The 23,456-nt window shown below is 38.4% G+C and overlaps 1 protein-coding gene across 1 annotated transcript in view; it reads left to right on the forward strand.

The window, feature by feature from the left end:
* TMEM135 (transmembrane protein 135) overlaps nucleotides 1-23,456 on the forward strand; it is a 177,577-nt gene that overhangs the window by 142,411 nt on the left and 11,710 nt on the right. Inside the window, exons 7-9 of the mRNA XM_084301827.1 lie at nucleotides 15,844-15,885; nucleotides 17,391-17,537; nucleotides 19,695-19,764. Of these exons, the coding sequence (XP_084157953.1) occupies nucleotides 15,844-15,885; nucleotides 17,391-17,537; nucleotides 19,695-19,764 (259 nt within the window). The remainder of the gene's footprint in view (nucleotides 1-15,843; nucleotides 15,886-17,390; nucleotides 17,538-19,694; nucleotides 19,765-23,456) is intronic.

Here is a 23,456-nt window from a genome sequence, read left to right on the forward strand (position 1 = left end):
CAAGTCCGTGTATTCTAGGAAACCCGTGGGATGATTTACAAAAGAATGTGCCCTAGCTTAAGCTTCTCATTCAGAAATTAAACCCCTATTGATACATAGAAACAGACTCCTATTCATATGTTCCATATGATTTGTAGCATCCTAATCCTTGCCATGAATCCCTTCCTTATTCTCAGTATTTTAGACTGAAACACATCATTTCAAAACATGGCTTCTTCACATTTTTTTTGGAAAACGTCAGCTCTTCATTGATTAAAGTTCTAATTGTCTCCTTTCACAAGTACCATGGGTTTCCTAAGGCCTGTTGAAGAGCAATTTATTTTTAGTTATATAAAAACTGTCTTCTGTGAGTATATATTTAAAAGTTATCATGAATCTGCACATTCATACATCTACCTAATTTCATAAACCTTTAATTTCTTCCACTATTACCAGTACTTATGTTTTTTACCTTCAACAATTAGCATCTTGTTTGTGAAATGTATAATGCTACTGTTCTTATTCAATGTAATATGCCAGTAGCCAGTGGAAAATAATGAATAAAATTGAACTTTAGTAAGTAATTGGTAGGCTTAACGATCTCGCAAGCTGGTATGCGTTGCCTGGTTTGCAAACTCAGTAATAACTTGCTCCCCCTTTAGCATGATTTTGTTGACTTGTGGTTGTTGCACTAATGTACAGCTATTGCTGTAGTTACTCGCTGGATTACAAGTGAAATTTTGAAACCATAATAAGTCTTTCCGCAGTTGGCTTCTGCATGAATTGCACTTTGTAACATTATTATAAACACTTGGAGTGGTGTAGGTCCAAGAATCACCATCTGCTATATGAAGTTTGTAAAATTGTTTACTTAACATTGATGAATGTATTAAAATTGTAAAAAGAGGCCAAGAACATGTCACTAGAACTTGGATTTGTCTCCAGCTAATTACTGCAAATTAAAAATTAAGCAGCCTTGTCTAATCTGCTTTCATGGCTTTGCAGCATCCAGAGCAGTTTGTGAGTCAGCATCAGGTGCAGTTTGAAAAAAGACATATCTGGCCTGGGGACAGAAAGATGGAGAAATGTAATTCTCTGAAGAAAATAGTCCAAATGTCCTGGATATACATGTAAACTGAACTTTTTCACTGGAAAGCTGTCAGAGCTAAAGGAATCATTCATGGTGCAAATCATTTGTCCACTGATTATCTACTGCTAAAATGTGTAGTATTGGCAGGTCCAGTTTACTAAAATTTATTTTTACATATTACACTCTTTAGTTTGCTGCATCTTGTTGCCTTTAATGGAATTAAAGGGATGTGTCACTGGAAATTCATGATATTTGTTTGTTTGTTTATTTTCACTAATGCCATATAAAAAGAGCTCATCTCAGATGCAAATCTGGGAGATAAATGTCTCCTGAAGGTCTCCACACAAGAAAACTTGCAGCAAAAGAAGGGAACAGGTGGCCTGCTTAACCTGCACAGCTCACATCTCATTCTCACAGTTGGCGTATTTTCTTATGAAACTTTGACTTTGGAAAAAGTGCCTGGCACAAGCAAGTAGAGCAGTTAATTCCTATCGGCCATGCGCTTTATCAAGCACACACATAGCAGCAGAAATGACCAACGAACTTCCTATGTATGCTCCTCTGTCACTCCTCCAGGCGCGTGTTGTGGCCATACGGATTTATTGAGGATTTATTCACCCGGTTGTGTCTTTTCCATTGGCCCATAAGTGATGGGCATGGGGTAACACGGAGTAATGCTTGAAGTTAGAATCCCAAACTGACCTTTACTTTTGGATAACAAACATAAAGCAATACCTGCTGTTTCCAGACTTGCTGGGATTGTAGTTGTATGAAGGTTTGTTTGCCACACCATTTTACTTGACTTCACATTTTCAGGGACAACAAAACAGGTCTGTCATTGCGCTCTTAGTGCTATCTAAATCTAAAATGAGGAAAACAAATTTCCTTCTAGGAGTACAAAGCATTGCATTTGTGAGTTCAATATTAGAAGTGAAAGAAATTTTAAAACAAATGCAAAGTTAAGACCTACCTACTGTCAAATATTTTTTTCTTGCTGTCATTTAGCATTTCTTTGAGGCTTTTCTCAGCTGAAGCTGCTAAAATGTGACCTCAGTAGAAGAGTGCCTTCAGAGTGGGAGTTTCTTCTGGATCCTCTTGTACTGTGGTGATATTTCTCTGTTATTGGGATGTTAGTGAATACACACAAGCCTTCAGTACAGTTCTGGAGGATCTCCACTTTTCCTTCTCCCCCTTAAAAATCAGCTTAGGTTCTGTAGTTGTTTAAATATTTGAGAACATGAAAGTTAGGCATTAATTAAACTTTTCTGTCTCTTAAAATGGAATAGCAGGGCTTAAAGAAATCCTGAGAAATCATCTAATTTCACCTATACCCCAAGGAAGCACCACTTACTCCATTCCTGTCAAATGCCTAACTCGCTCTTTACAAATTCTAACAGTAGAGAGGCCATAACAATCTATTCCAATTGTTTTTCACCCTCCAGAGTTGTTAGAACATGTGCTGAAGAATTGCTGAAGATTGCTTTTCCTTGCTTTCCATTGCTATTTGTGTCGTTGGTGGTTTCTACTTATAATACATTACACAGACAGTCGATGGACAGCATCCTGTTTTTTCTGAGCATCTCTTTTCCACTTGTAGCCCTTTTCTGCTTGTTATTATCTACAAATGTAAAAGGCCTCCTTTTGCTCTGTCATCTCTCTTCCTGCTGAAATTATTGACTTGCAGACATCCAGGAGAGGTGCTTGTGGAGTAGCACTTGGTACATCTTTCCAGTTTGTCAGGAAGCTGCTGATAACTGCTCTCTCACTGCTCGTCTGACCAGTTTTGTATTCACTACGAATGCTTTCCATTAGATTGTGCTTCCCTGATTGTTTTTAAGAGAAATTGTCACATGTTTCAGGGTCCAAAACAGGATTCAAATCAGTAGTGTATGACACATACTGCATTTCTTCTCCAGTCACAAAGTGTTACACAATGCTAAGCACGTCTTATTTATGTTTCTGGATAATTGTGTGTTGATTGTTACACATCCTCATGACTGTCTTCCAGGTGCTCACAATGCCTGTTTACGTACGTTGGTTTCGCACAGTAGGCACCTTCCTCCTTAGGAAGGCAGTTGAATTGTAGTTTTGTCTAATTCCTCCTTTTCTGTCTGTATGATACTTATTGTTTAACTTCGTCTTTACTAAAAATATCTTGTCTAAAACATCCTGAAGTTATGTTACCTTTTCCCCTCCTACGGGCAGAACTCTGGTTCCTACTCGTTCTGTGATTGTCCTCTAGCAATGATATGATTTGCTGCTGGGAAGATGGAGATGATGCTACGTATTTATTAGTCAGCAAAAGTAGGTGTGAACACTTCACAAGTATGCTATTAGTTATGCTCATTACCTATGCTTATCTTGAATTTAAGATCTTTTTCCCAAAATAGCAAAAGCTTGCAGGGTTAGGTCCTATCTCCAATAAAAGACCAACCTTCTGGGATTTTCCAGGGATGTGTCCATTTTGTGCGAGGTAGGTCTTTGATGGAGACACAAGAGTTAATTTCAGTTGACTTGCTGTGTGTCTGTGGCCCAGCAGAGGCAGGTTGTGCTAACCCAGTTTTCAGGACTGGTTTCATCCCTGCTCTTTGCAGTAGGACCCACTCACCCATGCGCAGTGTGATGGTGACATGGACAGGAGGGCTTCAGCTTGGCCACAGCTCACTTGGCAGAAAGATCCATGGGAAGCTGCTCTGATGATGTGAATGTACCCTCCAAGAGCTGTCTGCAGGACTACCTCAAGGGGATGAAGTAAGGATGTGTTCAGCAGCAAGACGCCCCAGTGCCGTAGTTTTGTAGGAAACTCAACCGCCTTCCTTGGTAGCGATAAAAAGAAGATCCCCATCTTTGCCAGTAATAACTTCTCCCAGAAACTGGCCTCAAACTTGATACATTGCAAGAAAGCAACAGGAAAAGGCACAAGGAAAAGAATTCGTATTTGTCATATTAATTTATGTTTGTTGTATTAATTGCTTGGGAATTTAGACATACTTTTTTCTTTGGAGTTACTGGAGTGGTGGTAGCTGCAAAGATGCAGCTTGATGATGGCTGTGCTTAATGCATTTTAGAAGCTATTCAAGAGTAGAGGTTTCTGACTAAAAAAGAGTTAACATTAAGGATTTTCTGACATTATTTCTCAGCAACGGTGGTGATATGTTAGCATATGCAAGTGATTTGCATTCAGTCTTTGACTTGTAGACCTAAAATGAGCTTTGGCTCTACCTTAGAGGTTCTGGCATGCCTTCCCTGTAGAAAATATTAGCCAGAACTTCTGGATGGCTTGTTTCTGCTTTGTTAACGTCGCTTATTTGCTTTGCCAAGTAATTTTACATTTGTAACGTTTAAGTTCTGGCTTCCTAGTGTGGTGTCAACTTTTTTATCTCAGCTAGTTAAAGGTAATAGATGTTTAAAATAGTTGAGAAATGGTGAGAGGAGATAATGTTTCTATAAAATCTCACAAACTGAACTGGGGTTAATAATACTCATTTCCATCTAGTTTGTGGGCTATTTTAAATGGTTATCAATCCCTTATAAATCTTTTAAAAGGCAATTGAAGGTTAGAAATACCATACCATGCTTTCTCTACTTGTATCATCTTATTCCTGCTGAAGTGGACATTAATTCTGGTTCCCAAAGTTGCATCAGGATAGTATATCGTACTTCTCAATCACTTCTGGAAGGATGAGTGTTCTTCTTAAAATTGTGTATTTTTAGTTGACATTGATATTTGTGAGAGTTACTGAAACCCAGGTTCACACACAGCCCAAAATCTGCCTGAGCTGCTTTTCCTGTTATGTTTGGGGGGATGAATTGCTGAGGAATATGCTGTGTTTAAAACTTTCTAAGCTTTTATAAGAAATTGGATGGAGGTAAAACAACGTACAGTTTAAACTTTAGAGCCCCGTTCCCATTATCAAACATCATTGACAACTTTGTCATTGTGCTGAAATCTCATCAGTGGATGTTAAATACTCGATTAATCATAGGCTTTAAGAAAAGGCACTTTAGTCATATGTAGATGGATATTTTGATGAAGCATTCTAGAAATGGAAAAGCATGTAATCACATGCGTATTTAACATATCCATATTTAACATATCACTGAAGAACCACAACATATAGTTTGTATATGCAAATGGGGTTAAAAAAGTAGCAGAAGTTTTCTAATGTTATTTTTCGGTGGTGCAGTCTCACTGGATTGTATTTTTGGCGTGGCTGCATTTGCTCAGCTGCCTGGTTTAATTTCAGTGGTCCACTGGAGAAGTAGACTAAATGCTCATAATAACACACCATGACATATCTTACTTGCACAGCGTGGAAATTGAGGCTGATATTTCTTTCATTGATCTAAATGCTCCATTTTTTTCTGGCTGCAGTGTGTGAGTGCACAGGAGTTAGCCAGCGCCCAGAGTTCTCTGTGCAGATAAAATGCAATGGAAATTCTGTGCAGTCTCAAAGTTTGAAAACCAACACCCCTGAAATCAGACAAACAAGCGAAAAAGCATGACAGTGCCTTCCTCAGGAGCTGTCTGACTAACTAAGCATCATGAGATATCAATACATACGTGTTAGACTTATGGTTTCTGATTTCCTGAGTTGTATTCTGTCCACATGTTCACATTTTGCACTGTGGAGGCACTAGAAATAACCCTGAGAGAAAATGAGATAAAGAGAGGTGCTAACTTCATGAAAACCACCCAGCCCAAGAAGTGGCACTCTGTGAGAAAGCCCAAACACTCTGGCAGTCTCTGTGTAGTGAGATTGTCAGCACTTGGCTACGGGCTCTGCACAGTAGTTGTAAGCATTGCTTATGTGTTTGCAGAGCAAAAGAATTGTAGGAGGCTTTATTGAACTTGTAAACAAGGATAGCAGCAGCAGCAAACTCCCAGCAATAATTTTGGGAAGGTTATATTCATAAATACCATCTCATTTCACTAAGTTAAATTACTTAATCACAGAAAGTGTTTTGTGGTACCTAATTAAAAATAATATTACTTTCTTTATAATTCTGGGGGGATTCTGTGTTTTCCCTGGCGATTGCCGACGTTTGTGGCATGGAGTTCATGGTTTTTGCTCTTGTAAAAAAAAAAAAAAACAAAATCAGAGGCCACATTTAAGTGATTATAAGAGTAGGAAAGGACCAGAAGTCTGTTGCAAAGGTGACACCCCACCCCAGAGCTGTGTCCCGTAGGCTTGGCCTTTGCGTTACATCATTCCAACTTTTACGAGCAGTTTCTCAAACTTTTTTTTTTTTTTTTTTTCTGGTGATGCAACTTTCTATTTCAAATACGGCACCTGGATGTGCAGCACTAAAAATACAATCTATTGGAACAGCAGTGTAGTAATTTAAAATAAAACTATGTTAGAATAAAGCCTGTCCCCTTGCTTTTCTACAGTATAAGCCAAGGGAACTACTAAGGAGTGAAGTTGTGTAGCAGCACTGAAATGTGGTTCTCAAGATAGTGTTTTCTGAGACTATGCATAAATACTTTATTCACTTTGTGGTTCTTCAAGCAGTTCTGAGAATTTAATGTTTTCAAGACTTCCTGTGATACTTAGGAACCTCAGAGGCGTATCTGCAGAGCATGGCATCGTGCCAGAGATGTGTGTGTAAACTCTGGGTAAACCAACGTGTTGCAGTCATTGCAAAGAAATATTATAGTGCCAGAAATACAGATTTAAGTTTCAAGAAACTTCACAATGTGGTCATTTGGCTTGACTTTAGCAAGAAATGGATGCTGTCCTAATGCTTGTGGCACAGTACCTAATTATCACAATCTTGGTGATTTCTGCAGCATTTAACATTATAGACAATAAGAATATTTTTGAGTAACAGTCAAAATCTCACTCCAAGTCAATGTATTACAAATAACAACTCACTGATCTAAAAGGACAAGTCAATGTATTACAAATAACAACTCACTGATCTAAAAGTAATGCATAATTTTCAGTGTGTAACCTAAATCTGCAAAGGCCATGACGTATTCAAAACAATTGCTAACTTCTTTAAAATCTTTTTATAGCTTTTCATTTCATTAAAAGCTTATTCTGATTCAATATGCCGATTTTATTAAACGTCAGAGATACCGCTAATATAATATAAAAAATATAAATGGATAGTCTCCTCATAATCACATTTTGAAACGAAGCAAACAGCCAAACATTGCCCTTATAATCTAGTTACGGGATCATCTGGGGAAAGCAAATGGTGCATCTATTTCTCTTGAATGCAGGAGTTTGTCAATTAATCTCTGTAGGAGAGGTTTGGCTAACTGAAATTTTGAATCACCTGTAAATAGCATGAAGCATGTTTACAGAAACCATCTCCAAGAAGCTTAGCTGCTTTTTTTTTTTTTTTTTTTTTTTTTTTTTTTTTTTTTCCAGTTGCAGAGAGCTAGTGGAAGCCGGACAAAAATTTGGCAGTAGATAAATTTAGCAGAGGTCTCATCGTAACATAGAATTGCTGCAGATGCCACCATGATTTAAACCGAGCCAAACCCAGTATGAATTTAAAATCATTTGCTTCTTAATGTCATAACAGTATGTCCTGTTGGCGACAGCCTGAGTGTCCTTATTGTTCTAACAACAATAAAACAGCATCAGTGCAACCTTAGCCCCTGAGGCGGACGTGGTTTGGTGCATGTGTCAAGGTACAGTGCGCTGAATCCTTATGCCTCTAGAGGCAGTGGACTTCCCATCTTCATGCCTGCGAGTATTTTTTGCTGTTTCCTATTTTTGTTCTGTGCCCGATTTGGAGAGTGTTTGGGGTTTGTTGCAGCAGAAGGTTACCATTTGCTTGGTTAACAAAAAAAAAAAAATAAATCCCAAAGGTTAAAATTGGGTGGTGGAAAAATGACATCACTTTTGAAAATTCAACAAACCCAATTGAACTAAGCAGATTAGTCCTTACTTTTATCATTTAGTCAGCTCTTTTAGTTAGTTTTAGTTTTCAGCTGTGTGAGGCAGGGGCATTGAAGAAGGATTTTGGGAAGGGGAAGCGGCAGTCTGAGTCACCCAGCTGCTGGAGAAATTGGTGTGCTTCACCTGTCTGCTGCTGAGCCCGCAGCACTGCGCTGCCGTTACCCAGAGAAACAGAAGGGCTGCATCCAGCTACAGTAATAAAAAATCTTTTTTTTATAATCTGAGGAAACTGTGTTTACCTAAAAATGCACATTTTGGGAGCATTAATCTCTCTGAAGAAATGAGAACATGGTAAGTAGCAGGGTAATTAACATCCCCAGAAATCTGATTTCATGTTTGGCAGTAAGACACACAACATGATTAGCAATCAGATGTGAAGCGTTGATTGATAACAGCTTTGGTTTACAATTCAGAATCCAGTATTGTGATATATAACCGTGGTATACAAAGCTTTCTTTTCAATTGCAGTGTCACATTCTTGCCAGAAATACAGAATTTTTTCTTAAAAAAATGTAATTCCCTGGATTCACATGAAAGCTTAAGGGGACCACAGTTCACTGTTAACTATACTGTTTGCCATCTCCATTCACTCTTTCTTTCCAAGTATTGTAAATGATGCATTCAGTACAGCTCTAGAAAATAAATGTGTTCTGCTCTGCTGTCTTACTCTTCCTTGAATTCTGTCCCTGCTTTCTCGTTCTTTCTTCATTTGGATTTTTCAGGTATTGTTTCATATTCACTGCATGTAATAGTTACAAAACCATAGTCTTTTCAATAGATCATTCGATACTGCAGGCATGGCTAAAGAAAATGTCATGGATACATTCTTTTACATTTTATTTAAATGCACAAAGTTAAACTATCAATTTGATTTGGAAACGTAAGCAATGAGATTTCTCTTTGTATTTGAATCCCATCTACATTACACATTTAATGGTGTGAAATATAATTTTTATAGGAGTTTCAACCACAACTCTTCTGACTTCTGTTATTTTTGATCCAGTTTTTAGTATGTCTTCTAAAAGCTACGTGGTGTCCGTGGGGTACGTGACTAGGTTTTTGTTATAATTGCCCCTTGAACTTTTTTCATCTTCCTGGATTGAATAGGCAAGACCTATGAGTAACGAAAAAAAGAAAACAAACATTTAATCCAGAAAAGGGGAAATTGGGAGAGAAAATACAGTTGTAAATCATTTCTTCCCTTAAATTTGCCTCTGTGGATTTCCTCCGCACAAATCACAAGTTGTGCCTCATGATGCCGTTCAGTTGCAGAGGAGATGGCCGCGAGTGCGGTTGCAATGTTCTCTGTGCCTGTAGCTGTTATGCTTCACAACGCCACCCTCGGGAAAAGGAGAGGAAGAAATGGTTTTCCATCAGTTCCCACTTTTTTTTTTTTTTTTTTTTCTTGCTGAAGCAACCTCAGCATTGCTTGTGAAGGTGGCTTGCTGACCCTAGTGTGCCTCAGTAGAGGTGCTGCATTCAGGATGCTCTGGCAGTCAAGGAGCCTCCAAGGCAATAGTAAGAGAAGCTAATCACAGTCTTGGCAAAAGAGAGGATATGGAGATGTTGCATGAAAGGAACGAGGGCTTAGGTTTGATATTATGGGGAAATGTTCATGTTCATGGTAGCTGGTGAATGGAACAGACTGTTTTTGCTCTCAGCATGTCCAGGTGCCTTGACATGACGATTATTTGATGTCTCTAAGAGAGGTTGCAGTCTGTCCAGATGGACAAAAAAGTACTTGCATGTTCACGCAGTGGACCATAACTTAGTCTGAAATATATTGTTCTTTTGGTGGTAAGGTATCTTTGTGAGACAGGCAAGTTTTGTCTTTAATAGGGTATAGAGGTGATAAATTGAAATGGCCATAATTACAAAGAGCAAGGAAATCTCATTGAATCATCCATGTTAAAGCAACCTAACCATCTGCATTTTGGGTTCCATTGCTTGGAACTTAATGATCTTTAAGATCCCTTCCAACTCAAACTGTTCTATGATTTTGATCTCCAGTGCCCTGTGTAGTTGTAGATCTGGAAAGGAACCACTTTTGTGTTTAGATGCTGCTCATCTGCAAGTAGTGGTTTGGATCCAGTGGAATTGCACCTAAGGGCCTCACTGCTTCCAAATAGGGTGCTGCAATTTCAGCTTTGATATGCTTTATTTCTGACAAGAAAATAAATAATCAGAGTATTCATTTTTTAAGCTGATATGAAAGTCATGCATAGCTCCCGATCTCAGAAGAGTCATGTGGAACCAAATCTACAAAGATTTGTAGGAGCCAGCTTCCCACAGATTTACCTAAATGAGGACCAAAATGCCTTTGTGCAGCCTCATTATAAACAATTAACAGCTCTGTGGAATTGGGTGTTGTTCTTAGCACAATCATAATGTTCTTCTCTGGTCGCTGGGGAGGATGTGGATATTGTTTAGATACTGGGAAAAGTCACTACAACTCAGTAATTACAAGTCAAAATAGATTTAGTGACATGTTCAATCATAATTTCTGGAAATCTTTTTTTCCACTTGAAAAAGTGGAAAAAAGTGGGAAAAAAAAAGTGGAAAAGTGTGTTCTTCCATTAGGAAAAATACTACTAGTACATATTTCAGAAAGATATGTACTAGTAGTACATATTTCAGAAAGACATTTGGTTTCAGTTTCCTCTTTCTATCAAACTTGACTGCATTAGCTCTTCTGTTATCCTGAGCATTAAAATATTTCATTTCAAAGTAACTTTTTTTTTCTTTTTTCTTTTTTTCTGCAGTTACTTCTGTGAGGAAGATCTTACTGGTTAGGAATTATTCTTGGATCCCAGAGCCTTTTGGAAAACTTATTTCCAAAAGGTAGTTTTATTTTACAGTCCCCACATAAAAAGTTAGTCTCAGAAAAATGTAGAACTGGGCTTGACTAACTCTTCTGTTTCTGTGGTTCAGAATGATTATGCGTGTCCCTGAATCTTGACTTGCTTTCTAATCCAGTTCTTCGGTGGAGCCTAATCTGTACTTCAGTCCAGTAGTCACAACCCACCTGATTAGCAAGGTGGAAGGTATCAGATCGTGAGGAGGTATGCAGAAGGTACTGACTCTTTGTTCGTTTTAAGAAAAAGAAGCTTCTGAGAATAATGTTTAGAAGACAAAGGGAAGGGGAAGAAAATACAAAGTAGGAGTTTGACTGGGAGGAGGAGACATACTGTCTGATTTTTGGGTGGTCCTATGTGGAGCCAGGAGTTGGACTGAATGATCCTTGTGGGTCCTTTCCAACTCGGGATATTCTATGGTTCTAAGAAAGAAAAGCAAAAGAGATGGAAGAGGAAAAAGAGAAATGCCTGCAGAAGACAGCTCAGAAAAATGACAGCTGTTGCTGTTGACTGTTAGCTAGGATGAGAAGTGTAGACAGAAAAACAAAAGCAGGAAGGTGTAGTAACCTCTCTAAGTAGCTTAGAACAGAAAATAGATTATCCTGTATGCTCACAAAGGAGCATAGATAGCCTTCGATTCCTAAAGGCAAGTTACAAGTGGCTGTAACTGGTGTGCTCAGACAGAGTCACATTTCATCAGATGATCCTCCCTTCCTTGTACAGCAAGGCACCTTAACTCGGAAACGTGGTCCCCCCCAGCCAGCCCTAACAGGCAGGATGTGCTGCAGTAATGTGCAAACACATGTCCTGTGCTTGCAGTGCTTCCTTCCCACATGGCCATAATGAGAGCTCTGTAGAGGAGTTTCTAATTTACTCTTACCCCGAAGGATAACATAAGCAATATGGGAATGTTGTTAAACATGGCATGCATTGTTGCTGTGAGCTACTTTCTCCTTATGAGTTCTGTGGGTGAAAAGTGACTTGTTTCCTCAGAAGGCTTCTTGCGCAGAGTACATCAATTGGTCACGGAGAAAATCATTAGAAGGCTTATGACAAGGCGCCCTAATAAAAAACCAAAACAACAACAACAACAAAAAACATATTTGCTGGCACTCAGCCTTGCAGCTCAGTGTGGGAACTTCTTCTCACATGATGGAGGGAGAGCAGTGTAAGCCCATGTACAGCACCTCTTTACATACACAAACATAAATAATTATAGTTAGTTCATGTCTTTTTGGAAGTGTAGTTAGTATCATGCCTTGGCTCTATTCCACTCTTGCTGTTTTCTTTATGAAAAAAGTAAACGTGTGTGTGGCCCTAAGTTAAATTTATGTTATAAATACGCGTGATTAAAATTGACCCTATTGCTCATGTGCCAAAATTACCCCAGCAGGGGAATGTGGAGAACCAAATTTATTGCTGTGGCTCCTCGATTCTTCTGCTGCTCCAGCTCCAGCCTCAGCTCTTGCCAAAGCCAGGCTGAGAGCAGCGAGCATTTCTGCTCCGTTATCAGGTACGCGGTGCCGGATGGGGACAGCTGGCAGAGTTATGGGCTCTGCTGGCTTTGGACCAGGGGCAAATTCCCCTTCGATGGGAAAATTCTCTGCCAGGCAGTTGTAACCAGATTATGCGCCCTTTAAACGCTTGCTTGCTGGGCAAAAACTGGTGCCGCCTTCCTACAGCCTGAGATGCTGTCCCATGACCTGCAGGGCGGTGAGAACGGCAGCAGAGATGAGCTGCACTGAGTGTACAGCTCACCCAAAATCTCAGTTCTTCCAGGTTGAGTAATACCATAAAAAGAAGCTTAAACATAATATGCTATTCAGATTTTTCCTGGCTCAGGGGAATCTGAAACACTAGGCACATGCAATATTTTTTACTGTGCTCATTTGCAGCTTGAATGGCTCATTGGGGGTCAGCAGCAGAGCAGGGACTCTTTCACCCCTTGAGCAATGAAGCACTAAGTAAAAGTTATTTTTACCAATTAGTAGTGGCCTGTATGAAGCAAATCATTAGTCTTCAGTTATTAGCAGCCAGGTGTTCATGAAAAGTACCATGTGCAGCTAGCATCGTACATTACTGTTGTTTGCAGTTGGAGTCAAGGCCGGTTGCTGAATTTGTGACATCTCCAGGCTGTCTCTGTGTATTTCATTTTCTCCCCCCAGCCAAAAAGAAGCATGTTTGGAGTTGGTGTAGAGGTTTCTTTTTTTTTTTTTTGCTGCTGGTGTGGTGTGTCTCGTGAGCAAATAAGGGAACTGCAAACTCTAGATCAGTATTCTGAAGTCCTTAATATACAGAATTCATAATATAAAGATAAATATCATTATTGGTTACAATTTCATTTATAGGAGCAAAATTGCCGTGTCAGAGAAGTGAAAATTGCAGTGCAAATTGCCCTTAATCAAACAAATTGTTTCTCTAGGGCAGGATTTTCACATACCCACTAGTCTGCATCATGAAGGAAATTTTAGGCAGCCAGCAGCATAAATTAAATTCTATTTAAGAACTTAAATAGCTCTTTTATACCACGTTAAAAGTAAAAAATGAGAAAGTTAAAGGGAGAAAATGGAATTGTATCTTCAGTGTTACCTCCACATTGAACTGCATGTTTAGCCTTGATGTGTTTTGCAGGGGGATTCAGACCTATAGCTCCATGACTATATAGAATAACTAATAAAAGAAGAACAGTAATAACAACTAATCAAATTCCGATACACCAAATACTTATTGTGCATAACTGACTTGAAGCATGTAACTACAATGGCTGCTAGAAATCCTTCTTCATGTTTCTTGGAGTTGTGATGAGGGGCTTGGAGCGTGGCTTCCTCTTTCAGTACTTCAGATGTCTTGTGATTTTCAGCAGTGGCGAAGAAATTTCGATGTATGCCCTCCTCGGGAACAGTTTAATAAGTCCGGTGGAGGCAGGATGGTGGCGGGCCAGGCCGCAGCCTGTCAGCAGCAGCTGGTGAGGGACATCTGGTGGCGCGATCCGGCAGTAATAGCCGCACGCTCACGGCTGGAAATGCAGTTGCACTGTAGTAATTAAGGCAAAAATGTCATTACGTTTGTAATGTGATTACTTTTCCGTGTCGATATTACTCTAGAAACACTGAAGTATGTTTACATTTCAGTTTGTGTATGGTTTTAGCTTACTGGGAAAGCAGAAACTAAAGCCCTGTTCTTGAGCTGGCAGCTTGAACACATAATGTGTCCAACACCTTTACCTCAAAAGACACTTAACTTACAGCCAATTGTAGGTTTTAAAACAAACTCGTGATATTGGAGAGCAGTTCTGTGGGTAGAGTGGGTATATGTAAACCCTGTGTCTTTGGGCTCGTAGTTCTGCCAGGGCTTTGCTGTGAGCTCTGGGTAAAGCTCCTTCCCTTTGTTTCACTCTGTCAGTCGCCTGTCAGTCCATCTCTCAGTCCATCGTTTTGTCAGAGTGCTACAGTGATTTTCAGCTTCTGAATCCCATAGGTAAAGGATCATAAAAAGTAAAATGTTTATGTGTCTTTGCTTTCAAAGTTCTGTGTTAATTAAAGATAACAGCAAACAATGTCTGAGATTACCATGGTCCCCTATAGAGCATATATACACGATCAATATTTTAGGTGCAATCATTTTGAAGGAGAAACTCTTTAGGATGAGTTTTCCGGTGTTCTGTGTAACTGTAACAGTACTTATGTATCACTGTGCACATGGTGACAAAACCAAGTCCTTTGAAACATGTTCAGGGCCTTGCCCATGGGTCGAGTACTGTGAGATTTTGCCAGCACCCTACAAGGCCAGCACAAAGCCAGACTTTACTGATGTGTGAACATCTGTCACCACAGAACGTGTCTCAAAGCTTTCCGTGACTTCTGCCTTCTCCTGTCCAGACTTTCAAGTGAAGAGGAAGGGTAAACAAGGGACTCTTCCTTCTTGTTAGCATGTGCAGTAACAGTTGGAATGATCATCTGTCTGCATAACCAGGGAAATGGAGCCCAATTCAAGGCCAGTATCATCACTAATGCTGAGCTGGAAGCAAGCCACTATCTCATTATGTTCCTCCTGCTGTTCTTACATATCCAGCCATCAGCAGCATGCGCTGGCCACGTGCGCTGCCTTCTGGGAACTGATGCTGTTCAGGGGGACAGGCATAGACTTTCCAGGGACATCTTGGTCTTTGCAGGCAGAAGGAGAAGGGTTGTGTTTGTCCACTTTTGCTTATGAAGATCTTGCAACTTCCTTATGGTTTTCTCTTAGAGTAAATGAAGTGGTGATGTTGTTAAGCTGCTAGTTAAATATTATGTCAGGAATGCATTTTTACAATGATGTATTCACCATGTAATTTCATAAAAAGAAAAAGGGGAAAAAGTACAAGTACCAGCTCTTTGCTTTCCTGTCAGCTTGGCTCTGGTGCTCTGAGAAGTCTTCCAAGAAGGATCTGTAGCAGCTGCAAGCTTCAACTGCATTCATAGTTTGTTGTGCAGAAAGCAGTCAAAAATACAAAACTTTCACAGCCAGTTACAGACTCTTTACCGTGGTTATTCATATAAGAAACCTTATTGTGTGCAAAGTACAGTTATCTCAATATCAAAATTAAGTAGGGTGGGTTTTCTATTGAGGACCAGTCCTTCTTTGTCTCCTTGCAATAGCATTTATGTTTTGTTAAACTCATTTATTATTTTTTTCCTGTAAAGTAGCAGTTCTTTGTCACATTAAATCCTTTTATTCCCCCAGTGATTTCTGTCACCATCCTTTAAAAATTTCTCCACTCTTGGTTTTGATAAAAGAGAGAAGCACTGGCATTTATATATGTTTTACCCTTTGTTTCTAAGATGTTCCAAGGCTGTGGTGACATCTGATGTTGGGGATAGCCACAGAGTTGTTACAGACTTGCTGTTTTCCGTTAATGAGACACTGATGCTCATCTGCAGCCTTTCAGTGTCATACTTCATCTATAAAACTAATCTACAAGCAATCCATTATAAAAAATATTGTTGTTTTTATATTTCAGGTGCAAAGATGGCTTGAAAGGATTTACATACTCTGCACTGAAGTAAGTAAGGAAAGTAGTTCTGGGAGTATGTAGCTTAAAGTGCATATTTCAAGGAATTGTGCATGGTGGAAGCTGCCTTGTATGAAATGAGTTTTCCTAAGAAAAAAACACACTGCTCTAAAAATTTCCCAACTGGGGATATGCAGCATATTTTAAAGAAAGCATAATATGCTGGCAAGAGAGGAATCTTTTCATATTTTGGGTTATTATAAAAAGGAAATACAGGCACATGCTTACATGTTTTTGAAGGAGCACTATCTTTTCTCTTTTTAAAACTGTGATTCATGATTCCTACTATTCTCCTGGAAGCAATGGGCTGCTATGCTTTTTGCTGGAGTTTATTTTTTGTATTTACAAAATGTTGAATGAATACAACAGTAGTTCTATGACCAGCACCCAAATGAAGCATGGACTTTTAACATACTCCTTTGAGATATCCTGTGCCACTAAACCTTCTGTCAGTCCTAGTAATACTGGCTCTCCTATAATTTGCTTTGCAATGGGACTTTCTGGTGGTACTCACCCATTTGTGGAGTTATACAAAATTCTCCTGTCTTCGTGCCTAATGTCAGAAGTGTGAAGAGATGTTTTTTTTTCTCTCTCCCTTACATACACTGCTACCTGTCTCCCACTATGATAGCCCAGTGCATGCACAGTATCAGCTTACAAAAATGAGCTGTGGTAGGTGGTGGAAAGTACAGAGCTTGCAGCGATAGTTAAATAATTAATTGTGTGATCCAGAAATCTGGACATGGAACACTCCTATGACAACCTGTAAAAACAGTGCACTCAAATTTGCTGAGAAATTCTGTCACAAACCAAATGACAAAGTTTATATACTTTTGCCACTCTCAGCAAGACTACCTCACAACAGTGTAACTTCAAATACAGTGCAGAGTGTTAGGAAACAGTATGTCTTATCATAATGACCTCCTTTGCCCTTGATACACAGTCATTCTACATGTAGGATGAACCCGTATATTGACAGTATCAACTTCTGGGCGAAGAAAGAAGGCTGACGATGATGCCAAGCAAAACAAAGCTGATGCTCTTGGTGAGAGCAAAAACATTTTGAAGATTAAAAAAAAAAAACAAACAACACAGATATTTTATAAAAATACCATAGTAATTATCAATCTTTATGCAACCCCATTTTGCTGAAGACAATTGAGATATTTCATGGGTATTTTTATTTGGTGTTTTTCTTCTGTATGGAAATGCACTTCCCCAGTAATGTTCATGTTCCTAGTTTTAAAAAGAATCCTGGCAGCAATGTTGGCCGTTATGTGAAGTTTATCTAAAGTTTATGTCAGTGGATTGGTCTTTTCCAGGAGATACAAGTTTTGGCACCTGTTTAGGATGCATCTTCTTTTCCATACCTGTGGGTAACTTCAGGCTTGTTGTAAAGACTTTTAGAGTTCTGTATTAGAAACATCAGAGCCTTTATATATTTTTGAGTTATTTATATAACTGTTGTTTTATTCTCTTTTGTTTCTTTCTTTCAGGTTCATTGTAGGGAAAGAAGAAATCCCAACTCATTCATTTTCACCTGAAGCAGCATTTTCAAAAACAGATAGAAAGATAAAGCATTGTGAAAAAATATCACAACGAATGAACTTATTGGCTCTAACAAAAAAGCTCATGGACAAAGTGTGAGTCAAAAGAAAACAAAAGAAAAACAAAACAAAATGAGTCATTTTTACTTGGCTCTTTTTAATGTTTTGTTACACTATATTTGACAATATTATAATGCTTTTGCTTTGCATTTAAGTGTTTTGCAATTCATTTTTACTGGATAAGTATCAGTATCAAATTATGAACTCTAACAAAAATGAAATTTAAGACCTGTATGTTGTATCAGGGATTCAAAACGACTTGCAGTGTGCAGTTTTCTAACAAGGGATTTTACGTTCAGCCCATTCTAAATGGCGAAGTGGTATTTGTTTTTGCTTCAGGACTGGCTCATGTCAAGGTTCCAGTAGTGCTGGTAGTGATATTAGGAAGGGAAAGCCACAAAGCAGCACTCTTTTTTTTAGGTCACCTTAAGTTACCACAACATCATCTTTTTTGGGACCTACATCCCTGTATTGCATAAAGTAGAACTGCCTTAGAGTAGGACTCATAACACTGGGCCTTCCCCCTATGTCAGGAAGTACCCAGGCAAAAGTGAATCTAAAACTGTTTTACCCAAGGTTAGACCTAGACGTCTGAAGTTAGATAAGATAGGTTCCTTCCTGTCTACAGAATGCAATTTACTGTCCTTTACAATGGGCTTAAAGAAGTGACATCAGACAGCTTTTCATGCTGGCATGTTCAAATGTTCTACGCTGCTGTGCTTGATTTGTCTGCTTTGGACACGTTAGGTACCACGAGGAGGTACTTGCTATAAGGACAATGGCATTAGAAATAGAGTGGGGATCTGATCGTATCACACATGTGACTTCACTTCCACTGACTTCTTCAGGAGCCAGATCTTATTTATGGCCAGATCTTTTCCTACTGATGCACAGGAAAGAAGTCTGCAAAGTGCAGTTTGTAGTGGCTTACCTTACTTGCTTACATAATGAGCCAACATTAGGGGGTGACTTCCTATGATTTGTTGTGTCTTTGAATTGAAAAATATGAGGGAGATCAGCAGTGGCTTTTCAGGCAAGACTGTATTAGATTAAAAAAAAATCTACAAAGAGAAAAAGCTATGAGCTGTGCGCAGATTCTTTCAGCTGAGTTGTTTATAACTATTTTGTCTTAAATACTCCATATTCGGTTTGCTAGTTCATAGCTCTTCCACTAGGATTAACTACTAGGATTGAGGGACTATGTGTGGAGAAGAACATTTTTTCTTTAAGGTTTTGAAACTCTCTACTCAGATGTTCAGAAAACTACCAATTCTGAGTCCTAATGCTCTCACAGCTTTCCCTTCCATATGGTTCTTTTCAAAATAATTGAGTCTAAATGCCTGTAACCTGATCACATTCTCATTACAGTTTTTGCTACATAAACTGACCTCACAGATGATTTATAGCCATCAGACTTTATAGTACATGATTCAAAACTTCCAAGATATTTGGCACAGTATATAAATTGTGTAATTTATTTCGTATTAAAACTTGCATACTTGGCTATGGCGAAATATAATGTTCAGACCTGGTATGACATTACTTCTTTATAATTCTACATAATGCAGGGCTAACAACTGCGCAATCCATGAATCTCACCATCCCAAGACAGTCTCTTTGGTACGCTGAAGGTCAAATTTGCAGTCTGAAATAAGAGCCACAGAAAAATCTGTGCAGGAGGAGAATTAACCCAGTAGTGAAATGCTTATAATTGAAAGAAGTCTCACAGGGTATCTCTGTGTACTTGTATGGTCTATATTGCCTTCCAATAGACCTTAAAATGCTATGAAAAATGTGAGAACACAGATACTCAGTCAAATACGCTTCCAGAACCATGGAGTGCAGACAGACCAGGAAGGGTAATCCCACTAGAGTTCTGTCCCATAGCTTCTTGTTGAGAAGCAGAAAATTTGTTGCTTAATTTTGTATTTATAGGTATGGAATGGCAAGAAAAGAGATTGGATCAAAATAAGTGTGCAGACACTTCTGCTACACAACGAGGGTATTGTTTCTTTTTATTGTCCTTTTATAGCATCGTAAAAGCTCACAGTGCCCTTCAGTAGGTAATGGGAAAAATTGTGGTGGGAAAATAACACTTTATGTATTTTTAGGCAAGTAAAATTTATGAAGTCTCCTGTTGATTACACTGAAAACAGCTACAAGTTAATATGTGTTTCATTGTGCTTTTTGCAGGTGCAAACATGGCCCAAGGCATAGATGCTGTAAACACTATGAAGATAATTGCATTTCATATTGTATTAAAGTAAGTGCAGAAGATGTTAGATTGACAAACTCTGGCAAACACAGGGCAAAAGTCTCTGGTCAGAAAAAAATGTATACTTCGGAAATGAGAAAGGAGCCTGTTGCTCATTCTTTGTCCATTGAAAATACGACAACCCTGAAAACAACAGATTTTCTCAAATTAGGATGGGACAAGGGTTAAAGTTTTCTCATCTTTAGCTGAAGTGAATGAATAAAGTAAAACGTGTAGAGGAAAATGGACTGGTAAGCAAGGAACTTGTTTAACTATGTGATGCACTTTGCGGCTGAGCCCACTTGTGACTCCACCCGAAATAAAGCACCTGGAATGTGCTGCTTCGGCAGGCAGAGCAGCAGCAGCGTGCATACAGCTGTGCGTGTCTGGCACACTGGGGCTGGCTTTGGGCTCACTCTCCCATTCATTTATTTTAAGGGGTCAGGGTAATGAGAGATTGCTCCCAGTTGCTGTGCACGGGAAGAGCTGGCCGTGCCCAGTGGCATAATTTGTCCTCCATTACAATGGGATCAGTGCATATTTTTTCAGAGGAGTGCTGTGTAGAGGAGGCTGTTTTGGCTGGTGTTAGATTGGCACAGGTGGTACCACCTGCTATGCCTTTTTTCAGAGCTGTTAAGACTTCAGAAGATCTTGATCTCTTAATTTATTAATTTTTATTTTTGGAGCAGCAGAAATTGATTTGAGCATTTTCTGATGCTTTACTTTAAAAGACAACTTTTTAGAATGTTTATATGCAGTTTATGTTATCTTAAAAGAGGTATGGTTATGTTTAGCATCAGAAGAGATCTAGCACAATATTTAAGTATTTGTATGTAGTGTATCATTCTGTATTGTTCACACTGCAGTACATTAGCATACCACTGTGTAACATATATATAAGTTGCACTGAACTTGATGGGATCTGAGATAGTGCTTAAGTGTTCTGCTGAATTAGGATTAGAAAAGATAGTAGAGCCTTCACAAACAGTTCAGTGTAGTTTTGTCACCTTTCTGTTGTAGGTATTACATATTTAACAAAAACTCGATTAAAATAATAATTTTGTTTTGGCCTTGGAACTAGGAGGGAGAATCACTTACCACCTTATTTACCCTTACTTTGTTCAAAATTTGCCTGTCTTGAAAACTGTTGCATTTATCTCTTCTAATGGCACACAAGGTAACAGAAAATTTAGCATGGCTTCAATATAGAAAGGTCTTGTTCAGGGACTAACTGAGGACAGCAATCAAAATACAGTTATGGGGTTTATGTGACTGGAGTGGATTATTTCCGTACAATTCTTTGCTTAGTAATTTATTCTATAAAACAGTATTTTATATTGCATTTCTTATTGATGGCACCTACATACAACCATCAAGATAAGTCAGCATGATACGCACAAATGTAAAAATAGTGCCCAACTTCCTAGGATCTTTGTTTCCTGGTTGGGTGGTAATAGATCTACAGAGTGCTACAGGTTTGGCAGTTGGATAGGTTTGTGAAACTTTGCTGCATCAAATGAGGCTTTTCTTCTCAACCTCTCACCACTATCTCAGTCCATTTGCTATCTCATTCATGGATTGTGCCTTTTCTTTAGGTTGTTGTTTTCTTCAGGCTCAGCACCATGTGGGTATACACCTATCAGTACCCTCATAACCCTATATTATTTTAGAAGCACTGCTAGAATAAACATGGGGATTTCTCTTAGCGTACTTGTAATAGAGTTGATACCTCTTCTCTGTGGAAAACTGTCTTAATCTTCTAGAAGATTGTTTTTGCTTGTGACTTCATAAATAAGAAGAGAAGTGATTCTGCTATTATGGAATACAGTGAACTTGAAGTGCCTTTGAAATAGAAGGGTGACAAAGAAATAGGAGTTAATAGTGTTGAATCACTCCAGTGGAGGGACCAAATCTCATTTCAGGTTGAGAGTTCCTCAAATTACAGCAGACTGGTCCCACACTACTACCTTTATTGTTTTTTGGGGTTGGGGAAAGGGAGACATGTTAATGATGAGAAGAACAAGAAAAATTTTAAAGGGGATATTCAGAACTCTCTGTCCACTTCAGTTGTTTATTCAGCATCATTTTGTTCACATTTCATACACCTGGGGGGGATGACGGAGAAGCTATTATTTTATATATATATATATATATAAAATAAATAAATAATACACAGATATATATAGATATATATGAAACCCAGCGTTCAGCTCCCAATGGAGCAGAAATAAATCTTGACCTGACTAAAAATGAAGAAAAAGAATAGTTTCAAAGGCTATTATCTCTGTAGAGAAATCAATTATGCATTTGAACTATACTTCATACTTGTACCAGTCTTGTATAATATTATAGTATAAATCATTCTTGACTGCAATAATATAACCAGGGAAATACCAGTGAAGTGACAGTCAGATCTTTGAATTTCCTGCATTTCTGTGACTGTTTTTTATTAAAATGTGAGGGAAAAGTGTTATTTGTATGTATTTGGGTTTTAAAGGTCCAAGATTCTGAAAGCATTTTCAGTTCTCTCAAGGGCTCTACTTGCAGTCAGCCAGTAATAACTGTCAGGAGGCACAGTTTAATCATGGTGTTGTAATTCTATGTCTGTAAGGGGGGTTTCTAATCTGATATTGATCAGATGAGCTGCTTATTGCCAGAATTTTCCCTCTGTACTATATATTCCCTTACCCCTGAGCATCTTGTTTTCCCATTATCATATCTGTGCTTAATTACCATTGCATGCTCTTTCTCTCCTGCTTCATACTTCAGTGCACATTAGTAGTGGACACAACACATGATAGCTTTTATGTAGTGTCTAATAATGACATTAACACCTGATTTCATCAACTTCCCTTCTGATTCTGAATACATAAAATGCAAAATATCTTGGTTTTGTAAATGCTTGAAGAGAGCATGACAGGCTAACGAAGGCAGTTGAACCGTATTTTTCTTTTGTGGTTCCTATTGATTACAATGAAGAAAACTTAGCCAGGGGCAGTTTCTTTTTTTCTGTCAGTGTTGCAGATGATAACAGGTGGCTGTCATAAAATACCCTATGACGAATATGACCAAAATGAATATGAGATTATTTTCTAATGATTGTAGCTGGATATTCTGTCTCTTGATTGAACATGGGCTACTGTATACCCAGAATAAAGATTTTTATTGCTGTACATGTACATAGTTACTTTAGATAACTTAATTTAAGTTATCTAATTTAATTATCTAATTCCTAGTACATTGCAACAGGTTGACTCGTTTTTGGTATGTTCCTGGACTCCATTTATGTGCACATGTGTATATCTGGAAGTGACTTATAGCCAATATCTTGACTGTATTATTAACTTTCTAAGAAATATATTTCTCAAAAGAATTATTCCATGAGTTTAGCAGATATGTAGTTTTACTGTGCTGCTACATCTGGCTGATGTGAGTCCCAATTTTAAATTTCAGTGGAGAAATAGCTTGTAGCAGGGTTTACTTATCTCACTTAAGTTTATTATGGTTTCCTACATACACTTTACTGTTTATTATTTGAGGTCTTTTTGGAAGATAAAAGTAACAATATCACGCATTGATTATATGATCTAAAATGTAATACTTTTTGTGACTTTGAAAAGCACCTATAAATATGTGATATGCATTCACCTGGTCGATTTAATGAGCTAAATGGAAAGACTTTGTGCACTACTTACTGCTGC

The sequence above is a fragment of the Netta rufina genome (genome assembly GCF_964035555.1).
Source record: "Netta rufina genome assembly, chromosome: 1".
Lineage (NCBI taxonomy): Eukaryota > Metazoa > Chordata > Aves > Anseriformes > Anatidae > Netta > Netta rufina.